This window comes from Loxodonta africana, chromosome 25 (genome assembly GCF_030014295.1).
Source record: "Loxodonta africana isolate mLoxAfr1 chromosome 25, mLoxAfr1.hap2, whole genome shotgun sequence".
NCBI classification, from domain to species: domain Eukaryota; kingdom Metazoa; phylum Chordata; class Mammalia; order Proboscidea; family Elephantidae; genus Loxodonta; species Loxodonta africana.
Genome location: NC_087366.1, coordinates 21,811,659 through 21,833,459, shown reverse-complemented (window position 1 = coordinate 21,833,459; position 21,801 = coordinate 21,811,659). Strand labels below are relative to the sequence as shown.

Genomic DNA, 21,801 nt, shown 5'->3' with positions numbered 1-21,801 from the left:
CTTTAGATAGAAATTTGAAAGTTCTCTGAGGAAGAAAAGGTAGTAGAGGGGGGAAAAGTGAAGAGCAGGGAACTTACGTAGCCTTACGGAAAAAGAATAAACATACAAAAGGAATGGCCAGAAAGGTCAGTAGGAAGAACATCAAAACAAAGCATAATTCTTTTAAGACCAAGAAAGCAGAGCTGGAAGAAGCAGGGGATGAAGGGTGGGGAAGGTCAGCAAGATATGTGCTTACAGAGGGCTAGAAGAAAATGTTCTATGTGGTTATCTTTGAGCTCCTGAAGTTGAAAGGTCTAATCCTTGTTAGTCACCAGAAGAGGGCAATCTTAACACACAGTATTTCTGCTTCAGAAACATGGAGGCTCTTTGGCAATAGATTATTATGTCCAATTTCAGGTGTTTAGTGGAAAAACTGGGAAACTAGAGTGTAACCAGAGGAAGATATTTAGAACAGTAGAGAGGTCATGTGCAAGGCAAAGAGAAGAGAATCTAAAATAACGATCTGAGTTTGAGTACTGACTTTAAGACTCGTGCAACCTTTAACGCATTTAACTTTTTTGAATGTCAGTTTTCACTCTGCAAAGTAGGAATAATACCTTTTCACCAAAAACCGTTTTCACCTCATGGGTCTTATGGGTTGCAGAATATTTTAACAGTAACATTACATTAACAGTAACATTTCTACTCTCATTTTTTGTCCAAAGCAGGAGTCTATTCTACAGCATCCTGAATAGGTGGTCATTGTAGTTAAATAAATAAAACACATAGTAATGTAATTTAAAAGCATCAGCTGATTGATAGTTAAGTCCATCATTGATATTGAAGTTCATAACTATAAGAGGCACCTGATTTTATTGTTGGAGAGTTATAGTGGTAGATAGTTTATGTTGAGCTGAAATGTGCTACAACTTCAACCAGTTCATCCTGGTTGGGCATTTTAATGTAACTTAGAATGAGCCTCCTCTCCTACATCATACCTTGTCAGCTGTTTGAAGACAAGTAACTGTCATGCCTCTCCTTAGGTCTTACTTTTCTGCTAGCTAACCTACCTTTTCTAGCATACTTCAATGTCATTATTCCTGTCATCCTCTTCGTAATTCCTTATATTTGTTTAATGCTTTACCGATGCTTTTTACATCCATTTTCTTATTTTATATTCGCACTATCCCCATGAGGTGAAAGTAGCATTAGGTAAAATAGGTATCCCTATTTTACAGAGATTGAAACTGGTATAAAAAGAGGTCAAAGATACACATCATAAAACCAGAATCAATACCCAAACTCAGAACTTCTTACAGATTTACTACTCATTACGCATGACCTGCCGTTGCTCTTGTTGCCCTCGTCTGGGTGCAATCTAGTTTCTTACTGTTTTTCCAGTAATACCTGAAATTGAATACGGAACCCCAAGAATAGTCCATTCGTGGCAGTATATAGTACGTATTTAGGATGTATGTTTAATAGTGGTAAGATTGAAAATAAACCTAATAATGTGGATGTGTTTGTATTTTTATTAATGGGCTAAATACTCTCCCCCCCCCCCTTTTTACCAATAGATCCAAGGCTCGTGACACTAAAGTACTGATAGAAGACACAGATGATGAAGCTAACACTTGAATTCTCAGAAGTCTAGATTACCATCCTTGGTTTTCCTTCTCTTCAATTCTTTCCTCGACCAACGCAACCTCTAATACCTTTCCAACTGAAACAAAAGACATAACACATTTTCCGAGCTCTTCCAGATCGGATCCTATGGACTCCAAACAAGCTCACTGTGTTTTTCTTTTCTTTTCTTCTGGTTTAATTTTAATTTTCTATTTTTAAAACAAATATTTACTTCATTTTGCCAATCAGAGGACATTTTAAGGAACAAAAACATAGTATCCTATGGATTGTTTACAATCACAAGGACACAGATACCTATCAGGATGAAGAACAGGACACAAGGACCCTCTGATGGGACGGTACCGAGATCTCTCGGCCCCCGCTTGTCCCGGTTTTGACTGGTTGAAACCGGACATTGGTTTTTAAATTTTTTTGTCAGTTTCTGTGGAGAATTTTTTCCTTTCCTTCATACCCAGCGCAAAGGCACTGGCCGCACTTGCAGGGAAAGTGCAACTTAGAGCAGTACCTTCATTCACGAAGCTACTTTTTAATTTGATGTAACTTTTCTTATTTTGGGGAGGGTGCTGGGTGGGTGGGAAATATGATGTATTTGTTACATATAGTTTTCTCATTATTTATGAAACTTAACCATAAGAGAATGATATAACTCCTGTGCAATGAAGGTGATAACAGTGAAAGAAGACAGGGGAAACTAATATTGAACGGCACTTATGAGGGTTCAGTCCCACAATACCTCTTTGATGAGACAATTCACACCAGTTTGGCTTTTTCTTTTTAATTTTAAACCAAAGTTTCTATTACTGATTTTTTTTAGTTGCTGCTGCTCTAGAATACTAAGCATGTCTCTCGTAACACACTTTCACACAACCGATGGAAATTTATATAAAAGGCTCTGATACTTTTTTTAAGGAACAGATGTGGAATACGTTTGCCCATATCCAGTCATAAGAACTGAAGTTATGCCTTATTGTGCTTTAGCGTGTAGGGTAATTGTGGTGAAACCTTCACTAACTGATTTAGAAGAAAAAGCTATTTCAGAGTCTCCACACCCTCATTTTTCTTCTGAGCTCACTCACTTGAGCCACAGTTTGATCAAATTAGAAGTCTGTTATGGAGAAACCATATTTTTGAGCGCATAGAACAAATTATCCTTCCTTCTTCCCGATATATTGATAAAACAGACCTTGGCAGCCATTTCTCCCAGCAGTTTTAAAGGATGAGCACTGGATTTCCTACTCTGCCATGACAGAAAATCTGCTTTTCAGTGTTTAAGGTCTAAACTTGGTCATATATAAAAAATGTATTAGAAATTTTGGTCTGTCATTGTCTGTATACAATGACCATTTCCACTTCTTTGTCTCATTTTTTTCACTTTGTTCCAGAGTCATCCAAATAAGTCGTAGAACCGTAAGGGATTTTACTTTCTTGAATATGGTTGGCATTAAATTCAGTGTTTCATTGTCTAACAAAATTAATATAAATACCGGGAAAAAATAAAGTGTGTTTTAGTTGCTCCCCCACCCCATCCAGATGAAGGTTCCAAAGCGTCCATTTCTACCTGTTAGGTTTATAGCAGTTGTCATAGTGAGGGCTTCACGTATACTTTTCTGTTCCTGATGATCTGTGCTATTCAGAGTCAACATCAGTGGATTCATCAAAGTAAATTACTTCTGTCATTTTCTACTTGATTTTAGACAAAGGAATAAATAAGGAGAAGGGGCAGCTATTATCACTTAGTCTTAAAAACGTATGGTCACTGCCCTTCAGTGCACCCCTTTTGTCATTAGCACTTCTCCCATGTATCACAAGTCTTTATTCAACACTGTCATAATTCCAGTAGATTATATTCAAGTTAGTGTTAATACCAAAACTCTATCAATTAACTGACAAATAGTCTAAGGAAATTTCTTCCATCTTTGTTCTGACAATCTTCTAAAATTTGTTCCTTTTTGGAATCGAGAGGATTTTTTGTTTTTCTGAAAAATCATCCAATTTTGTGGCTTTTATTGCTTTTTTGTGCTTTGCCAAGCATGTCCTTTTGCCCAAAACTAAAGAGGAAATGTTTAATTACTGAGTTTTTGTTGGGGTTTTTTTTTTTTTTTTTTCCTTAGTTTAAATAAATTGACTCATTTATAATAATCAGTGGTACCAATTTAGTGACCCTTGGTAGATTAAAGGCTACATTATTTATACTTGAGATTTTTTTTTCCCCCTGACTATTCTGGTTTGTACTATGGGGGAAATATCACTGGTCTGTCAAGAAATAGCAGTAATTGTTACTGAGTTATATAGGTAAGTCCAGTGGACAAGTCATTTCTTGTACAAATAAAATTGGTGGTACTAATGTGTATCCAGAGCCATGTGAACTGTAGACTTCATTCTCTCTTAGGGAATTTGTGAAGACACACAAAATAGAACAGTTGACTTCTGGTATTTGAACTCCCCAGTATTTTCACTTCACTGTATCCTGTGGCCAATTTGGTTTTCTTCAACTGTTAGAATTCTAGGCCCTAAACAGTATTTTTTTTTTTTTTTTAATGGAAATACAAGGCTACAGTGTATCCCTTTTTCTAATGTGTTTGTCCTATTGGCATAATCTATTCAAGAATGAAGAGGCTTAGTAACTTTCAGCCTCCATGACAGATGCTGAAATACGTATTTAAACACACAGCTTTATGTTCCTCTTAAAACTATAATGACAGAAGTTTTCCACATCAGGAGAGGTTGGGAAGCAGAGTATACATTTAAATTTTTTCCTTACAGAAGGCAGCGTGCATTTTTCTCTCTTACGTTTTCTAGACCCTAGCGGTCTGGCAAATGCTATGCTCTGCCTAAAGTTTTACTGTGTTACTGCATCTCTCAATAGAAATTAGTCGTTTTAAAGAAGAAGCAGTCAACCAAAGGTAAACTTTATCCGATTTTAGGTTTAAAAATTCTAGTTTTTACTCAATTTATGATACCAGTTAAAATACTCTCCAAAGGAACAAAAAGGTAGTGTAAATAAAAATTCATTTTTCGTTTTATGATGGTATGGAAAGCATTGATAGGTGTAGAGAAATTAGAAGACAAAATTGGTTTATTTTCTATGTACAAATGAACACCTATATTTAAGGCTGTGTACACTATTACAATGGGAGAGTTGATGATTTCATACGGAGAGGCAATAAAATGATCAAAGATTAAGTCATCATTAATTAGGTTATAATGGTCATTTGTAAGATTAGGAAGAAGTCAAAAACCCATGTGCGACTTTCTTTTCCAGCATCTACCATTTGACTCTTTAGGAAAGCTGCTTAGCTTCAAATTCAGAAACAATGGTGTAAGAGGAGAAGGCCAGTCACCCTAGCAGTAGCCTATATGAACCTTTAAAGAAGGAAAATGGGGCCCAGACCCTAGGATCCATGATTTCCCAATATTCTAAACAGTTCTGAGATTTTAACTGAACTTTTACTAGAGGAAACTTGTTTATGTATGGTATCCTTCCAACATGGTTTGACAGAGTACATTGAAGATAACTAGAGAAAGAAGTTCATTCATCTCTTAACAGGTAAACTAAGGCAAGGTAAAAATAGACAAGGTAACCTACTATTGGGCCAACATTTAGTTAAAGAGAAAATAATTTTGGAACTAGCAAAGAAGCGCGAGAGGGCTTTGGACCTTGGTAGCGGAAGCAGGGCAGTTAAGAAAGTGTGTGAGCTTGGTGACACGGAGATGATGACGCTCCATCTTTCCTTTCCGTGGCTCTTATGTTGCTGGTAGAGACCTGCCTTTATTTTCATGTCATTATTTTAGTCAGAAACTTAGGATTCTCTGAAGTGATGGCACTTTATTTGGTTAGCAGCCCAAATTTATAGTTGTTTTAGTAGTTTGCAAGAAACCTGCCTGACTCTCTCAAAAAATTAAGTACTCCTTACTGTAATCATGTTGAAACGATGGCTTCCTCCAACTATAAAATCATGCTTTTCTCAGATCTAACAAGATACCAATGTCATCACAGGGAAGGACTATATTAACTAGATGAAGACTAGAAGTTCTTACAGAACTTTTAAGAAAGTTTGGTAAATTGAATTTATCAGTTGAGTTCATTTTCTTATTCTGATGAGGCGAAAATTTATTTCTTGTGGCCGTTAGCTGAAGCACAGAGAGTTAAAGTAAGGTTTTCTCAATCACACACATATTTCTGCATTTCAGACATCCATCTTGATGGTAAATCTTAAAAGCCCCCAACTTTCTGCATTGTATTTTAAGTCAGAGCACAGTGGTAATATGGGCTAGAGTTGACTGATTATATTAAAGCATAAGAAATTTGGGCTGCTCAGTGTTATAAGCCAATCATTTAGCCAGCATTAAACCACACAGTACTTACCAAATATGAAAGAGTAAAAGCACCTTGTTAGACTTGGGAGAGCTTAATCTAGGCAATACAGGAAGTTTGCCTTGAAATGGAGAGGAGCCTACTGATTGATATGACTCATAATACCTTTCTTGTAGAATTGGAAGAACTCTGATACTGAGTTGCCCTTTAAAAACAACCTTCCAGGATGCATTTGCTCAGTTATGGTAGAAGAGGCAGTAAGAGGGACAGATGAGAGTTTCCCCTGGAGTAAAGGAATCATACTAATTTTCAACTGAAGTGTATTTCCATGTAGCAAACCTTTGATTTATTTTTTAATTAAATCAACGCCTTCTTCAGTTATTTATGGTGCCATCAACCTAAGGAGGACAATCAAATAACCTGTTGTTTGCTTTGGATTCAGTATGTCCGGTAATTACACGGTCTCATCTTGTATACCGTCAAACCAGTTACTTGACTAAACTTCCACCGTATTACCTTAGTCCGTCCTATGCTCTTTCCCCTGTACCACCACCAATCAGAGGGAAGACTGCAGTACTACCAGAAATATGTGGACTTCTGAAAGCAACGATTCTCTCTCAATATCCCTTGACCATTATCTCTGAAGTCCTTACCTGCACTTCCCAGATTGTCCTATAGCAATACCAGCATGGTGGGAATAGGGAGAAAGATTGTGGGAAATCCCTAAAGAGTAATTGATCGTGACGTTGTTATTCTTTGAACTGGGAAGTAAAATTGTGATCCACTCAGTTGGCAAAGAGAGCAAAACTCTAGCTTTATCACATTGTGAAGACTAATTTCTTGCTATTTTCCGAATTAGCACAGAAGCTTGTATCAATGAAGAGTATTTAGAGAGGAATAGGGTGAAAAATGTATTTGTCTTTTCACACCCCCTTCCCCTACTCATGTTTGCTTCACCCCCTACCACACTGTGTTGGTCAAATGATAGTATTCTATGAAACCCTGAGCTGTAGTTGTCAAAAGTAACTATGGAATGTGATTGGTCCTCTGTGGGTGCTTCTTTCTCTCTTTTTTCTCCCCTTGCTTTCTTTCTCTCTTACTCTCTCCACTCTGATAAATGGAAAAGGTGACGTCAAAGAATTAATGCTTGCTTTGGACTCGTTGTATCTGTGACTATGCTATTAGCTGCCTCCTTTTTCCTTCTTATATGGGTAGAATTCTTATGAAGTATGGAGCTCCCTTCTTGATACGTAGGTTAAATGCACAATGTGGTACTGTTTTATAGTTTCTAGATGGTTGTATAAAGCAAAAAGTTAATGTGGTTATGTGTTTTTAAAAGAAAATAAGTGATTGGTTACGAAATTCTGTCCTTTTTCATTATTACAAGCTCTCAGTTTTCCAACAGTTTGCTGACTCCTTTGTCACTGACGAATGGTGCGTGTGACTGTGTGGTTTTCTCCCTGGGTTTCTTGGATTCCTGTTTTTCTCCCTGGGTTTCTTGGATTCCTGTTTTTCTCCCTGGGTTTCTTGGATTCCTCTTAGGACTAACTTGTATATAGGTTTAGGGAAAACAGACTTCAAGGGTAAAATTTTTTAAAACTACATTACTAAAATTAAAAAATTATCTTAGGTGATTTATTTAGGTAATATATGAGGTGTGACACTAAAGCAGTGGTATTGATGCAATGGGTCATTATTTTTTACTCACACAAAGAATCTCGAATATTAGGTAAAATGATATATAAAGTTACTATGTTGAAGAGCGGGACACCTAATACCACTACATATCCATGCCCTGCATGGGAACATAGGTTTTCTGCAGATTTCTGGATTAATCATTACTCCTTATATCTAAGAAAAAATTGTGAAATTAACTGATCATATACTCAAACTGTGAAAGGAAAAGTATTTTATTAACTGAAGCATCAAAGCCTTTTCATTTTATTTTATTACAAAAGCTCTACTCTTACTATATATCTGTCTAGGCTAAACCAGAATATAATATGGACTTTCCAGGCCAAAGTCTAGATAGGCTGTGAATATATCCGAATATTACATACCCCTTTCTACAATTTGATAGTACAGTGAAACCTGTGAGAGCTGAACTCGAGAGGACTGCCTCGTTTTTCCAAGTCTCATAAGTTTTCTGCCTTTGAACAGGGCACAGTCTCACCACTTTTGTATCACTTGTTTTAGTGGGAAATATTTGCATTTTCCTTCTCTGACAGGTTCCAGCATTTGCAGGTTTTACTGTAATAATACATACTCAACATTTGTGTGTCTATAGTATGTTCCAACATATCGCATCTCAGTTATGTGAGTTCACTACGCTTTACTTGAGTCATCTCAATGTGTAGACGAAGAGACGCAGACCTAAAGCAGCTTAGTCTACAAACCCAGATGATTCTAGGTTACTCTCTCTCTTATCCATCTTAGATATATCCAGAATTCTTGTTTAGTAACATTATCTTTATATGAATAATTTTGACTAGATCTTTTTCTAAGGTTATGAAAATAATGATCAATTTTATATTGTATGATTCACTTCTGGTTTCCCACCTTTTTCCTTAGGGGAATTGAAGAGCTTCTTGTATTTCTTTAAATTATTAGGTGTTTACTGAGATCCTATTATGTACTAAGCATTACTTTAATACTTAGCTTTAGCTGGAAATGGTTTCATTATCATTACAGTTTTATGAGATAAGAGAAAAATGATAAAATTTCACTAAACTACCTATGTGAAACTGCCCCCTCCCTGCTGCCATGGAGTCGATTCCGACTCATAGCGAGCCTGTAGGACAGGGAAGAACTGCCCCATTGGGTTTCCAGGGAGCACCTGGGGGATTCAAACTGCCGACCTTTTGGTTAACAACTGTAGCTCTCAACCACTATGCCACCAGAATTTATATGAAACCACTACCAAAAAACCTAGACTGTCCCATTACTAGGTATCAGCACCGTGGGGTAAGTGGAATTTTCAGTCTCACATTCCTGTCCACCAAATCCCAGGCAGATATTAAAGCCTATTATTTGGGTTTCTTTATCCTTTTAAAAAAAGTGAAAGACAAGATTTGGTTCTTCAGAATTTTCTCTTGCCAAAAACTAGCCTCCTAATCCATCATTGACTCACTTCCTTAGGGATGTCTTATCTGAATGGGTTTTTTTTTTTTTTTTAGACCAGTTGGGGCAGCTTCCCACAGAGGAATCAAAGTGAAATGGTATCATTAAGCAACACATTTTTTTTTTTTTAAACATCAGTGTTCAACTGATGTTTACCTTTATAAAATGATGTTTTTTCCCCTAATCCTAATAAATGTTATATATTACTACACAGCTGAATGGAAATGATGACTGTATAGTGTTTTGCCTTGCTCTGACTGGGGCAGCCCTGTGGCTTCTTTCCATATGTTAATACAATAACCAAAGCCAATGTACGATTTTTGGGGGTAGATTTACTATGCTACTCTTATACTTCCTTGTGCTAAGTTTCTAGGGTAAGGAGAGAGCCAAGTAAATCAAGAGAAATGGGCAGGTATCAGAAGAGAACCACAGAAAAACAATACAAACTCCCAAACCCTTTGGCACTTTACTGATTTTCAAAATTACCCTATTAAATACTGTGTGGTTGAAGTAAACATAAATTTGCCTTTTTATGTTTTCTCAAACACTGTCTTCTGAACAGATGGGCAAATAAATTTTTAAATTTCAGTTCAGCAGGGTTTCTATATCCCCTCTACAAGGAAATATCAGATACTTTAGAAACATCAGTTCTCCAAAGATTATTCCTGTCACCTATTGGATTTAGATATTCTTTCTGCACTTTCACAGATAGAAAACTTTTAACCCCTCCCTGGGCAGCCCTAAAGACTTGCTGATTGGGGTCTTTGAGGACACACCCTGGCTTCCTTCTGTGGAAATGCCCCAGGCTTGGCATCCTGAAACTCTAGTAGTAATACCATTCAGGGGAGAGGAGACATTCTTTTACCACGTTTGCTTTGTTGTCACCAGGGGTTGACGCAAAATCATATTAACTAAAATGTTTTAGAGCCTAGTAGGTAAACCAAACCCCTTGCCATCGAGTCGATTCCGACTCACAATGACCCTATAGGACAGAGTAAAACCACCCCATAGAGTTTCCAAGGAGCGCCTGGGGGATTCAAACTGCTGGTCTTATGGTTAGCAGCCGTAACACTTAACTATTAGGCCACCCAAGTTTCCACATAGTAGATAGTAGGGGCTTAAATATTTGTTAGACTGAGCAGCAACTCTAGGAGGCTGTTGATGAACTGCTGAGTACATTTAGGAGGTAATTGGCTTTTTGAACAATTGCTACAAAGACTACCTCTTATGAATGCATCCTCACTGGCAAACACCAGCCTCACTTTGATCCTTGTGTAAAAGCAGGTTGTGTGAGAACGATTCTGATGCTGCCCTGGCCTCTGACTCGCTCCAGAGCCCACGTCCCTCAAAGAAAAAAAGGAGGAAAAAAATTGTTTTCTGCTTGGCAACCAAAACTAGAAAACGGCTTGTGACTTAATGCTTCTTTCCAAAGCTAACCCTGGTCAGATTGGGAGTATAACGACTTTTTAAAAAATTGAAGAACACCCCCCTCCGCAACGCACAGAGATTCCTCAGTAAGCTAGGTCCCACTGATTGCTGAATTCTGGGATTTTGTCCTCCGCCCCTCCAAAAGAAGATAGCTCTTAGGAAAACTTTTAAGCTAAACAGTTGTTAATAAACATTTTCACAGATGTCCTCTCCCTTTGCTGGCCACTCTCCTACCCTCCTCTACCCTTTCCTACCCTCTTCTTCCTCCTAATTGTTAAAACTTTGACCATGGTGAATTGGGATGGTGTACTGGAGGAAGGCAAGCGCTTGCGATATACAGGCATTTGAGATATAAGGAGGAAATAGCAGTTACAGGGTAATGAGATTGAATGCTGTTGCTAAGTGCCATTGATGCCTAGAGAAGGGTAAAGAACAGCTGAGGGCAGGTATCAAGCAACTAAAAGCCAGAGTGCTGGTTTGATTCCATACAAAGCTCTTATCTCCCACAGTGGGAGGGAAGAGAAAGCCAGGACCAAGCCCAGGACTTTAAATACCCCACCCCACTGCCATCAAGTAGATTCCGACTCGTAGCGACCCTATAGGACAGAGTAGAACTGCCCAATGGAGTTTCCAAGGAGCACCTGGCGGATTTGAACTGCCAACCTCTTGGTTAGCAGCCATAGCACTTAACCGCTACGCCACCAGGGTTCCCAGGACTTTAGAGTGGCAGAACTTTGCAGACAGTTAAACATCCAACCAAGGCAGGTCTATTTTTGCAAGGTCAGGGTCCTAATGAGAAAATCTTGTACATCAGATGGCATTATTTCCTTGGGTCCCCCCTCCCCTTACTAGCACTCTCCATCTCCATTCCATGATGGAGGACATTGAAGAGGCCTCTCGTTCAAGCCAACATGTGCAGACTTAGAATCCTCCATGACTCAGCTGAAGACATGCTGGCCTGCTGAGGGAGGATAGGGATTGTTCGGTAAAAGAGCTGCAAGGCATAGTCAGCATGTACTGATAGGAGCTGAAGATTTCAAGGGTGCTTGAAGAACGAAGCCAGAATATAAGGTTGAATAAACAAAAAAATCAAAACTGTTGCTGTCAAGTTGATGCCAACTCATAGCAACCCTATAGGACAGAGTAGAACATCTCCATAGGGTTTCCAAGGAGCGGCTGGTGAATTTGAACTGCTAACTTTTTGGTTAGCAGCCAAACGCTTAACTACTGCTCCTCCAGGGCCCCTAAGGTTGAATAGACAAGCATTTTTGACTTGGAATTGCTCCCCCACGATACAGAATTTAACTCCTTAGCAAGGACTCCTTGCTCTTAGCATGGCTCCTAGAAACATGGAAAAAATCATGGCCCATTTTGTGCAAAGCTGAAAATCGAGAATTGCTAGGGATGAAGGGATTAAAAGGCTCAGGGAAGTGGGTGTGTTAGAATGGATACACTATAAACAGAAGGTCAAGAGGGCATACTATGTACCAAAGTCATAAGGAATGAACTGGTGAGAGCATCGCTAAAAGTAGAGGTGATTCTTCTATAGGGTGATGATAGGAGATGCCATTGTAGAATTGTGTTAACTGATCACAAAGGGGATGCTAGGTCTCTAACATAGTACAGGCCAGGTGGTAGTGCATAACCACCCAAATCCAGGAAAATGCAATTTTAGAACACAGTGTTCCTAAAGACAACATAGAAGGGCAGCCATTTAACTTGAATTACTCAGTTTGTACTAGCAGAAAAAAATTGAAGATGGATGACCAGGAGGCTGAGGGCAGTTGCCCCAATAAAAAGCCCCAGTCTTTTATCCAACTTCTGAACTTGAGCCAGTTTTCAAACCCAAAACTATTGACTGATCATGTGGCTGGCTCCCTGGGAGGAAAGACACTACAATATTTTGCCAACTACACATGGTAACGACTCCCCTACATCTTCCCCACAAGGACCTGTGGCTGTTTACTCAGGTAACTGTACGGAAAAGGGACACCCAGACATTTTGAGGACTCTTGGACGTAGGGTCTGTCTGAATTGTCATTGATGCCCAGAAACCTGAATCATCATCATGACCTCCATGTTAAAGATGAGTCATACTGGCCCAGACAATAAATGTAACCCTGACCAAGGTCTAGTTTACAGTGGTTCGCTGCATCCATGGACTCACCCTGTGATCAATTCCCCATTCCTCAGATATATAATCAGGATGACCTATTTGGCAGTTGGCACAATCCGCACATTGCATTCTTTGTCTGCAAGTAAGAGCTTAGGAAAGGCGAAGTGAAAGCCTCTGAAATTAACCCTTACCCCCTTCTCCCCTCCACCTCAGGTAAATAAATCTAAAACCACATCATGGGAAGAGAAGCTGGACGTATAGAGAATAGTACCACTCTATCCTGCTCCTCCTCTCCATCCTTGTTTAATTGACCAGCCTGGCCCCAGAAGAAACTGAATGGACTATGGTCACTGTAGACCTTCACAGGTTCAGTCAAGTATAGCCACAGTACCAGATGTGGTATCTTTGTAACAGATCAGTACTGCCTCAAGTACCCAGTGTGCAGCCACTGATTTGGTGAAGGCATTCTTTTATTTCAAATCAGATCAAAAACACTTCACTTTTCCATGGAAATGACAACAGTATGCATTTACAGTTTTGCTACAAGGCTATGGTAAGTCCAAAGAGATCTGGACCAGCTGGGCATCCCACAACATCACATTGATTTATTACATCAAAGACATGTAGACTGGGTTGGGTGAGCAAGAGGTGGCTAGCATGCTAGAGACCTTGGGAAGATGTGTGCTCCAGAGGGTTGAAGATAAACCCTGAAAAGACTCAGGGGCCTGCCACTTCTGTAAAGTTTTTAGGTGTCTAGTAACAATTTTTTTTTAGTAACCTAGGGTGTGCCAGGACATCTCCAAAGTAAAAGACAAATGGCGAACCCCAGTGAGAGAATCACAATACAAGTACCTCAGGCTCTGGAGCAAGACCATTCCATCAGAAATGAAGAATTACATGCCTTTGAAAAACACCCCCAAAACTGGTAGTGAACCCTGATAGAGAAAGAATGTCTGACCATGGTTCTCTACGTAACCTTGTAGCTGGAACTGCCCATCATATGCTGCGACCTATGAGACCCAACCAGTCTAAAGTGTCCAGCAACAATCAGTCCATAAGATGAAAGTGGTACCTCCAGGAGGGTGCACAAGCAGGATCAGAGGACAAAAGCAAGCTACATGAGCAGGTAGCCCAGACCACTGTCATCAACCACCAGTAGACCAGTGCTCACCCCTCAGGTCACAACTATGGCTGCATCCAAAAGAAAAAACCTATTGCCCTCAAGTGGATTCCAACTCATAGCGACATTATAGGGCATTGGAGATCCCATAAAATGAGCTGAAGGAGAAGGAAAATGCCTGAGCTTGTTTCATAGATGGGTCAGCTTCATATATGGGTGTAAACTGAAGTTGGATGGCAGGTGAATTGCAGCCCTACTCAAGAGTAGCCTTGAAAGAGAACAGAAGGGGAAAATCCAATAGTCAGGGCTTTGAGTAATGCAGCTGGTCATCCACTGTGTGGAAAAGAAAAGTGACCCAGGGTTAGAATATACAGTGGCAAATGGCCTGGCCAGTTGATGAGGAGCTTAAAGGAAAAACAGGAAGATTGGAGAGAAGGAGTCTGTGGTAGAGGTACAGGTAGTCCCCAGATTACAAACAAGTTTCATTCCTAAATCTGTCTTTAAGTTGATTTGTACGTAAATCAGAACAGCTAGGCATGGTTCATGTCTAAGTTAGTCAGATAGTATATAGTATACTATATATATATAGACACCCATACATTACATAGACACCCATACATTAAAGGAACACTTCCAGATACACTAAAACATCTTTAATATAATAATACAGTAATGATAATGTTTTGATGTCTCGAAGTAGTGCCCATTTGTCATTACAAAATATCGTATGTACCTCAAATTTTTAATATAGTAGAAGTTACAGAGGTTGGTTCATAATTACAGGTTGTACATAAGTCAGACATTCGTAACCCAGGACTGCCTGTATGTGGATGGACTTACGGGAGTAGACATGAAATGGGAAAATCTTTTTTGTATCACATGTTAACACCCACAAAAGAGCATCCACCATGGACAAAGCACTAAGCAACCAAGTAGACAGAATGACTCAGCCCATTGACTTCAGCCTCTCCAGTGTTGGCACAGTGGAAACATGATTAAAGTGGCTGTGGTGGTAGAGGTGGAGGCTACGCTTGGGCCCAATAGCCTGTAATCTCACTTATCACAGATAATTTGTCTAATGCTGCTACCAGTGTCCATTCTGCCAACATTGACCCCCAATATGGCACTATTCCTCAAGAAAAGAGAGCAACCAGCCATTTGGTGGCAAGTTGACTACACTGTGCCCTTTCCATCCTGGAAGACCCAGCAGTTCTTTATTCTCACAGGTACACTCATATGCAGGGCATGGGTTTGTCTTTTCTGACCAGAGTCTCAACCAGCGTCACTATCTGAAGATTATAGAATGTTTGATCCCCTGGCATGGGATTCCACATAATGGCACCTCAGACCATGGGATCCACTGGTTGTAGCACATAATGTATTACCTAGAAGCTTCCAGCCTGGAAGATCATTGGAATGGCATAGTGAAGGCTTAGCGAAAGCGCCAAATCAGAGGCTCTGTGAGTGTGGGATGTCATCAGTATATGCATTGAATCAAAGACGTGTATATGGTACTGTGCCCCTAGTGGGAAGGACATATGGGACCAAGGGGTAGAAGAAAGAATTGCCCCAGTTACCATCACACCTAATCATCCACTTTTTGCCTTCTGTCCCCTTAACTCTGAGCTCTGCAGTGTTGGAAGTACTGGTCCTATTGAATTATGAGCTAGGGCACTTTCTGCTTCCTGGGTTGAAGGACCAAACCAAAAAAAAAAAAAAAAACCAAACCCAGTGCCATCGAGTTGATTCCGACTCATAGCTATGAGGTTGAAAGACCAGTAGGCAAAAAAAAGGAGTCACTGTTTTGGCAGAGTAATTGACCTTGATCAAGACGTACGGCTGTTATTACACAATGGGACAGGGAAGTATATGTCTGGCACGCAGGTGTAGAAAAAGTTTTTGTGTTTTAAGAAAAACTATGCATCATCTATAGCACACCCTTCTGGATTAGCGGATTCTAGCCCTGTACCTTATCCTTATGCAGTTTTGCAACTCTTCGTAAATTGTAGATTACTGATATGTAAATTCTGTCCTGCCTGGAAGTGATTTTATCTGGTAATGACTTCTTCACTATGGTGGAAAACAGTTTTGTCTCTATTTGCAATTCATTTCAACATTCCTTTACTCCAAAGAACCTTGTGCTCTTTTGACTTTTTGAACCGATTACATGTGCCTGATTTCCTCATTTCACATGAGTGAGATAACTTCTGTCAAATGTGTTCATTTTTATATCTGTATGAGTGTCATTTTTATATCTCTATGACTTTACCTTTTTCTGAAAATTATCTTTCAATATGGATGATTCACTTGGACATTCCTTGGTACTCCCTTGACCAATTGTGACCAGTAGGAAAGATTAACAACCCCAACTTGAGAAGGGCCTGGTGACCAGAGGCTTAGGCCCTTCAAGGATGAAGCCTGGGTCATTCCATCAGATTAGCACCTGAAGCCAGGAGAGCTGGTAAATGAGAATGAGAGGCATCTCAAATAAATGTGTATCAATTGTAACCAACAGACCAACTGCAGCAATGGGGGTTGATTCATCCCATTAATCTCCTCCTTCTGAGTTTCCCCTCAGGAAGAAAGGCCCACCAGAATTCTGAAGCTGCTGTCTGAACATTTGTGGAAAAGTGGACCCTTGCGGTAGAAGGGGTAGTCTACGGTCTACACAGATCTCTCTTCAAGGCAGGGCTTGCTGTTCATTTGTGAGAAGGGCAGTGACCAACAATATCCAGGTGACAGTTCTTTCAGATCTGTCTCAGCTGCAGAGAGCTACCTTGCCCCAAAACATGCCCTTCCTGGGGCAAGCCACATCCAGTGACTGTACAAGATCAGAGTATAAAGGCCTGACCGTCTTGTCTGATCACATGAGGGGCAATATTCACTCCAGAGCTCGACACTGGCCTGGCAGAGATTTTTGTCAGCCCTTTACAGCAGCTCACTGTCTTCTTCTGCCTTATCCTGCTTCCTCTCAATTTCATTGATGTTGATATCTAATAAACATCTTACACCTCAAACTCCCTTTCAGTGCCTCCTGGAGAACCCAACCGGTGACACCAGGTCTCTTGCTTCTAATCTGTCCTTCCCCCACAATGTGAAGTTTGATTTTTCAAAAAACTCAAATCTTTTTGATCCATTTCAAAATTTTTCACATTTTCCCCTACACTTTAAATTAATGATTACCTTCCACCCCAAAATTATGTATTTATCAAGTCATTTGACATGATTAAAAATAAATAAATGCTTGGTTCTCAATACGCTAGAGAAAAATCATGTTTAGCATTAGCGAGTTAGGTAAAGCCAACAGCCAGATATATGTCTAGGGGCAGATAGAACCATTAAAAACCTCAATTCTCCTCTTGTTTTCTCTAAATTTTCACAAAATGGCCCCAGCTCTTACCTACAAAGTATATGGCAAGACAAGATCCCTTCAATCTTTTTCTTTCTTTTCTTCCCCCAGTAGGAAGGAGTCTTTTAGCATAATAACACATTGAATCTTGTTTGATTGGTATTTGGGAGCCTCCAAAAGATGTCAAGAAAGTAAAACTGCCTCTATACAGGATAGCATTTCTAAATTAACCAAACAACTAGAGGAAACGCTATGGCAGGCACATGCCCCTATTTATCCTGTCCCCATTTTTCTACCCCTCCACTGTCTGAATTTACTTTATATCTTTCTTTACCTTCTTACTCCTCTACTAATACCTTTTCTGAACTCCCTTTCTACCCAAAGAACCTGCTAAAAAACAGCTAGAGAAATCAGTTACTGAAGTAGCTCAGAAATACCTTTTAAAATAAGATACCCAGAGAAAACTAATAAACTTTAGTAGGTTTCCTTTACTTTTTGGTCTAAAGCAAAACTCTGTGCCATTGTAAAGGAATTCCCTAATCCTCATAAAGACCCTCAAAGGTTCACCTAGGAATTTAGCAATTAATAAATATGCTAGTAGGACAAGGAAAGGGTTTGAGATGTATGGGAAAGAGTCTCTGGAAACATCCAGGAAGGTCATTAGCTGTAAAAGCCAATACCTCTGGCACAAAACTAACTGAGATTCTACCCCAGAGTTTTTTCCTAGGAAAATAGTATAATTATAGAGACCACTCAAGCAGATTTTTTACTGAACGTTCAGGCTTAAATCTAACACAGCCTGAAGCTGAAATAGCTTTCAACTCCATATTCCTAAATAGACCGCCCTGAATTATCTGAGCTAATCAAATACCACAAACTGGACTGGGAAACTATTCCCAACCCTGGTAGGAATTTAACTTAACTCTAGGAGACCAAAGTTTCAACCTATTCTTAACATCCTTGATAAATTAACCTGGATTTCCTCCTACCGGTTTGCTGGTTTGGGGTTCATGTTCAAAAACACTATAAGCTTAATATATTAGAAGTAATTTTGCATTTCAAGATCACTTTGGAAAATGACTTCCCATCTGCTTTCTTTTTTTTTTTTTTTTCCATTTCCACTTCAGGAAAATGAGCTCCCATTTGCATTGTCTTTTCTTTCCTCTTTAAGGAATTTTTGCTTGATGTTCAAGGTTGTCAGAGGGCCTGAGAAGCCTCCATCTGACACTCTGACAAGTCAGTAAGTTTTATCTAGAGCTTGTTTTTCTGCTGAATTGGGTAAATCTTACCAAAGAATTGCTGTATACATTTTAAGGAACTGGGTTGTTTATGTTATGTGTGTGGTATAAGGCTGGTCTTTGAGCTGTCCTCACAGACAGGTAAATTTATGTGTTTTCTGTCTCATTTTGTTCTGAGAGTTTGCCTCTGGTCTAGAGAGTAATGTCTGAGTTTCTGCCTTGTATCAGGTTGGAGACCATGGCTGGCAGTTACTGTTTTTCATGAGAATCTCAGTTTTTTTCCCCCTCCAAGAAAAACTGCTTTTTGCATCTAACAATTTTGGCTTCTAGTAGCTCTGAGCTATTTGAAAAGTACACTGAAAAAGGATAGATTGTTTATTCTGATTAGTATAACAAGGCCTTAAAAGGGGAACAAATTATTCTAAGTTTTTTCTTTAAAGGATCCTATAAAGCATGCAAAAGGCAGGGTTATGAAAAGATAATCATTTCCTATTTCCAGATGGTATTATTAAATTAGATTTCTTCAAGGAGCTTACTCCGATTGGTTTAATAATAAATAAGCATTTTAATATAAATTTAATAGTTCAAATATGTCCATGAATTAATGAAGAAGAATTTGTTCTGACAAAGATTCTTATATTCTGTAGTACACCCATCTTAAAAACAAAACTTTTAAGTAACTTAAGCTAGATATTATATGAAATGTGTTTTATTCAATAAAAATGGATACTTTTGTCATAAAGTAAAACTAGTAGTTCTAGAATGGGAAAAGGGAGGCATAGAACAATCCTAGAGGGAAAAAAATTAGCTAGGCAAGAATTAATGAGTTCATTTACAAAATCACTAAAGAGTTTTGGTATTTACTGGGTAAATAAAAGGGTATGACAAAAAGAAGGCAAAACTGCTTACCAAGAGAATAGTGAAAGGGAAATAATTTTATTATCTTTTGTCTTTCAAAATACCTAGGCCAACTTAAACATATGTGAATGAATTAGGGCAACCAATTCTTGTCTTTGACCAAAAGCCAAAAGGTAGGGTGGGGCAGGATTAGGCCTCTCTGGCCCCCAGCCTCTGAAGCTATGCAGCTTTAGGTAATCTTTTGAAGGACTTCTCCTAACTAGATGAAGACGTTTTAAGACAAAAGAAAATAAGAAACATGCTGTCTTACTCTACGCATTGCCATCGAGTCAATTCAGACTCATAGTGACCCTATAGGACAGAGTAGCAGTGCATATAGCGTTTCCAAGGAGTGGCTGGTGGATTCAAACTGCCAACCTTTTGGTTAGCAGCCGGAAAATTAGCCACAGAGCAACCAGAGCACGTCTTACTATAGTTATCAGGCATTGAATGGATCCCCACCATAAAAGAACTGTAAACAAATTCTCTCTGTTGTAGAAGAATCCTAAGAAGCTGAAAGATAGAAATCACAACGAGACATACCTGAAATGACCTAGGGATACGCTTCCACCCCTGGGCAGAAACTTAAAAAATCCAAAACCAAACCCATTGCCATTGAGTGGATTACAGCTCATAGAGACAGTAATAGACAGAGACTTAACGTTACATCAATGAATTGGTCCACTGAGCAGAGATTTTGTGATTTCCAAAACCAATTGATAAAATCTTAAAGGGCTAAAGTTAGATTGGAGGAAACATAGGAAATGGTAAAATTTTAAATGAATATTTAGAATATTTAAACAGACTTTATTTCAACAGTAATTATGTTTTATGGTATATAGGCTTAAAATAATTTTCAAGATCTTTAGGTAACTTACAATATTAAAGTCAATTAATATTCATTATTATTTAAGTTTTAATACTTTTGTTTTTAATGCCACAGAGAAAGGATATATATTTGGTTCTGCTAATGAGTATGTTTGTATCGCCATGCAAGGGGTTGTACTATAAGAGATATGAAACAAAGACAAAGTTTAAAAGGTTATTAAAAAGTAAATTCATTTGATATAGTCAAAGTTTTTATCTGGCTGAAAATTTGATGGGTTAATTTCTGAGAATTTCTAAAAGTTTTAACGACAAATATAGTTGGGTTTCTCACTGTTAAAGTAACAAAATTTGTTTAACTACTGATTGAAAAATTAATCTATTCTTTGTGTAGTCTGCTTCAAAAGGCAAGGATTTGTTGTCTGATTAGAATAAATTCCTGAGTTGCAAACCAAGTTGTATGACTTTGAAAAAAAGCTAAGGTTTTTTTTTTTTACCTTTAAAATCATTGGTTAAATAAAGTATTATTTCTCAGTGACCTATGATAAACTCCTGACAACTTTGAAACTTCATGGAAAGCCACAAAGGATTTATTTATGAGAAAAGTGCTAAAAAGTTTTATTTAACATGTTATAAATTACATGAAACATGTCAAATCAGGAGAAGTACCTGGTTCTCTTTGGGTCATAAATTTGTATGTTAATATTTCCTCTTATGTTTTTTCCTGATAGTAGACAAATGGCTTTTTAATTGCTGACTTGGTTGCAACTTTGCTTCTTTTTAATCTAGCATCATCAAAGCTGATGGTTTTAACTGGGGAATTCACATCGTTTACCCATGTAGTTTTTATTACTATTCAAATGTTTAGAGACTTGATAATCTTGGTATATTCTCAGTATGTCCTGTCTATATGGTATTATGTCTCAAAATTATTATGCATTATATCTGAAAAAAAACAAAGTTATATCTGAAGCTCCTTAAAAATCAGGTTAATCATTATGTTTAGAGACATTTTTGTCTGAATTGACTTTATGTGCCTCTACATTACATTTTGTAATTAATTCCCATCAGGTCTTTCACTTTTAAGAAGTATTATTCTATATTAAGTTTTATCATCTGCAGATAAGTATTTACTTGCTGAAAATGCTTGAAATATTTCAACAAAAAGATGGACTATATTGGACTTATGAATAAGGACTATGATATTTTGAACATGGATGCTACTAAACTGAATCAAGATTTCCAGCACTCTTGTGTAGAAGCTGATGAAGTTTTCAGACTGCTGTTGATCCAGAATTGCATAGAACCAAAGTTAACTATATAACACTGAGTAAACTAAAAGAATTACCACAAGATTTATATGAGAATATTGCTGATGTTCAATGTTCTATTTTAGACATAAGATCTTTTTTTTTCCTTTCCTTCTTTTAATATAAGAATCAGTTATCTCAATAACTAATAACATTATTTGACCACAGAATATTCTATGGATTGGAAGATGTTATGGCACATGTCAAAGTCCTGACTAAATATATTCTGAGTGTTTTAAATGATTCCATACTTAATTCTGTTTTGAAACAGTATTTTTCATAGGTTAAAGACGCTTGGATGACCAGAAGTTAGAATTCCAAAATCTGCTTAACATTGCCCCAGGAGAATATGTCTTTTGAAAGAGACATCAATTAAAGGATTCAGTGGAGTTCTGATGGAAAGGAATATACTTGGTCCTCCTTTCTAATCAATCTGCTGCCAAATTACAGAGAGTTA

At 38.3% G+C, this 21,801-nt stretch overlaps 1 protein-coding gene across 1 annotated transcript in view; it reads left to right on the top strand.

Annotated features, from left to right (window-relative positions):
- XPR1 (xenotropic and polytropic retrovirus receptor 1) overlaps window positions 1-15,459 on the top strand; it is a 270,301-nt gene extending 254,842 nt beyond the window's left edge. The window contains exon 15 of the mRNA XM_003410859.4: window positions 1,557-15,459. Within this exon, the coding sequence (XP_003410907.1) occupies window positions 1,557-1,617 (61 nt within the window). The 3' untranslated portion in view covers window positions 1,618-15,459. The remainder of the gene's footprint in view (window positions 1-1,556) is intronic.
- Window positions 15,460-21,801: the final 6,342 nt, after the last annotated feature.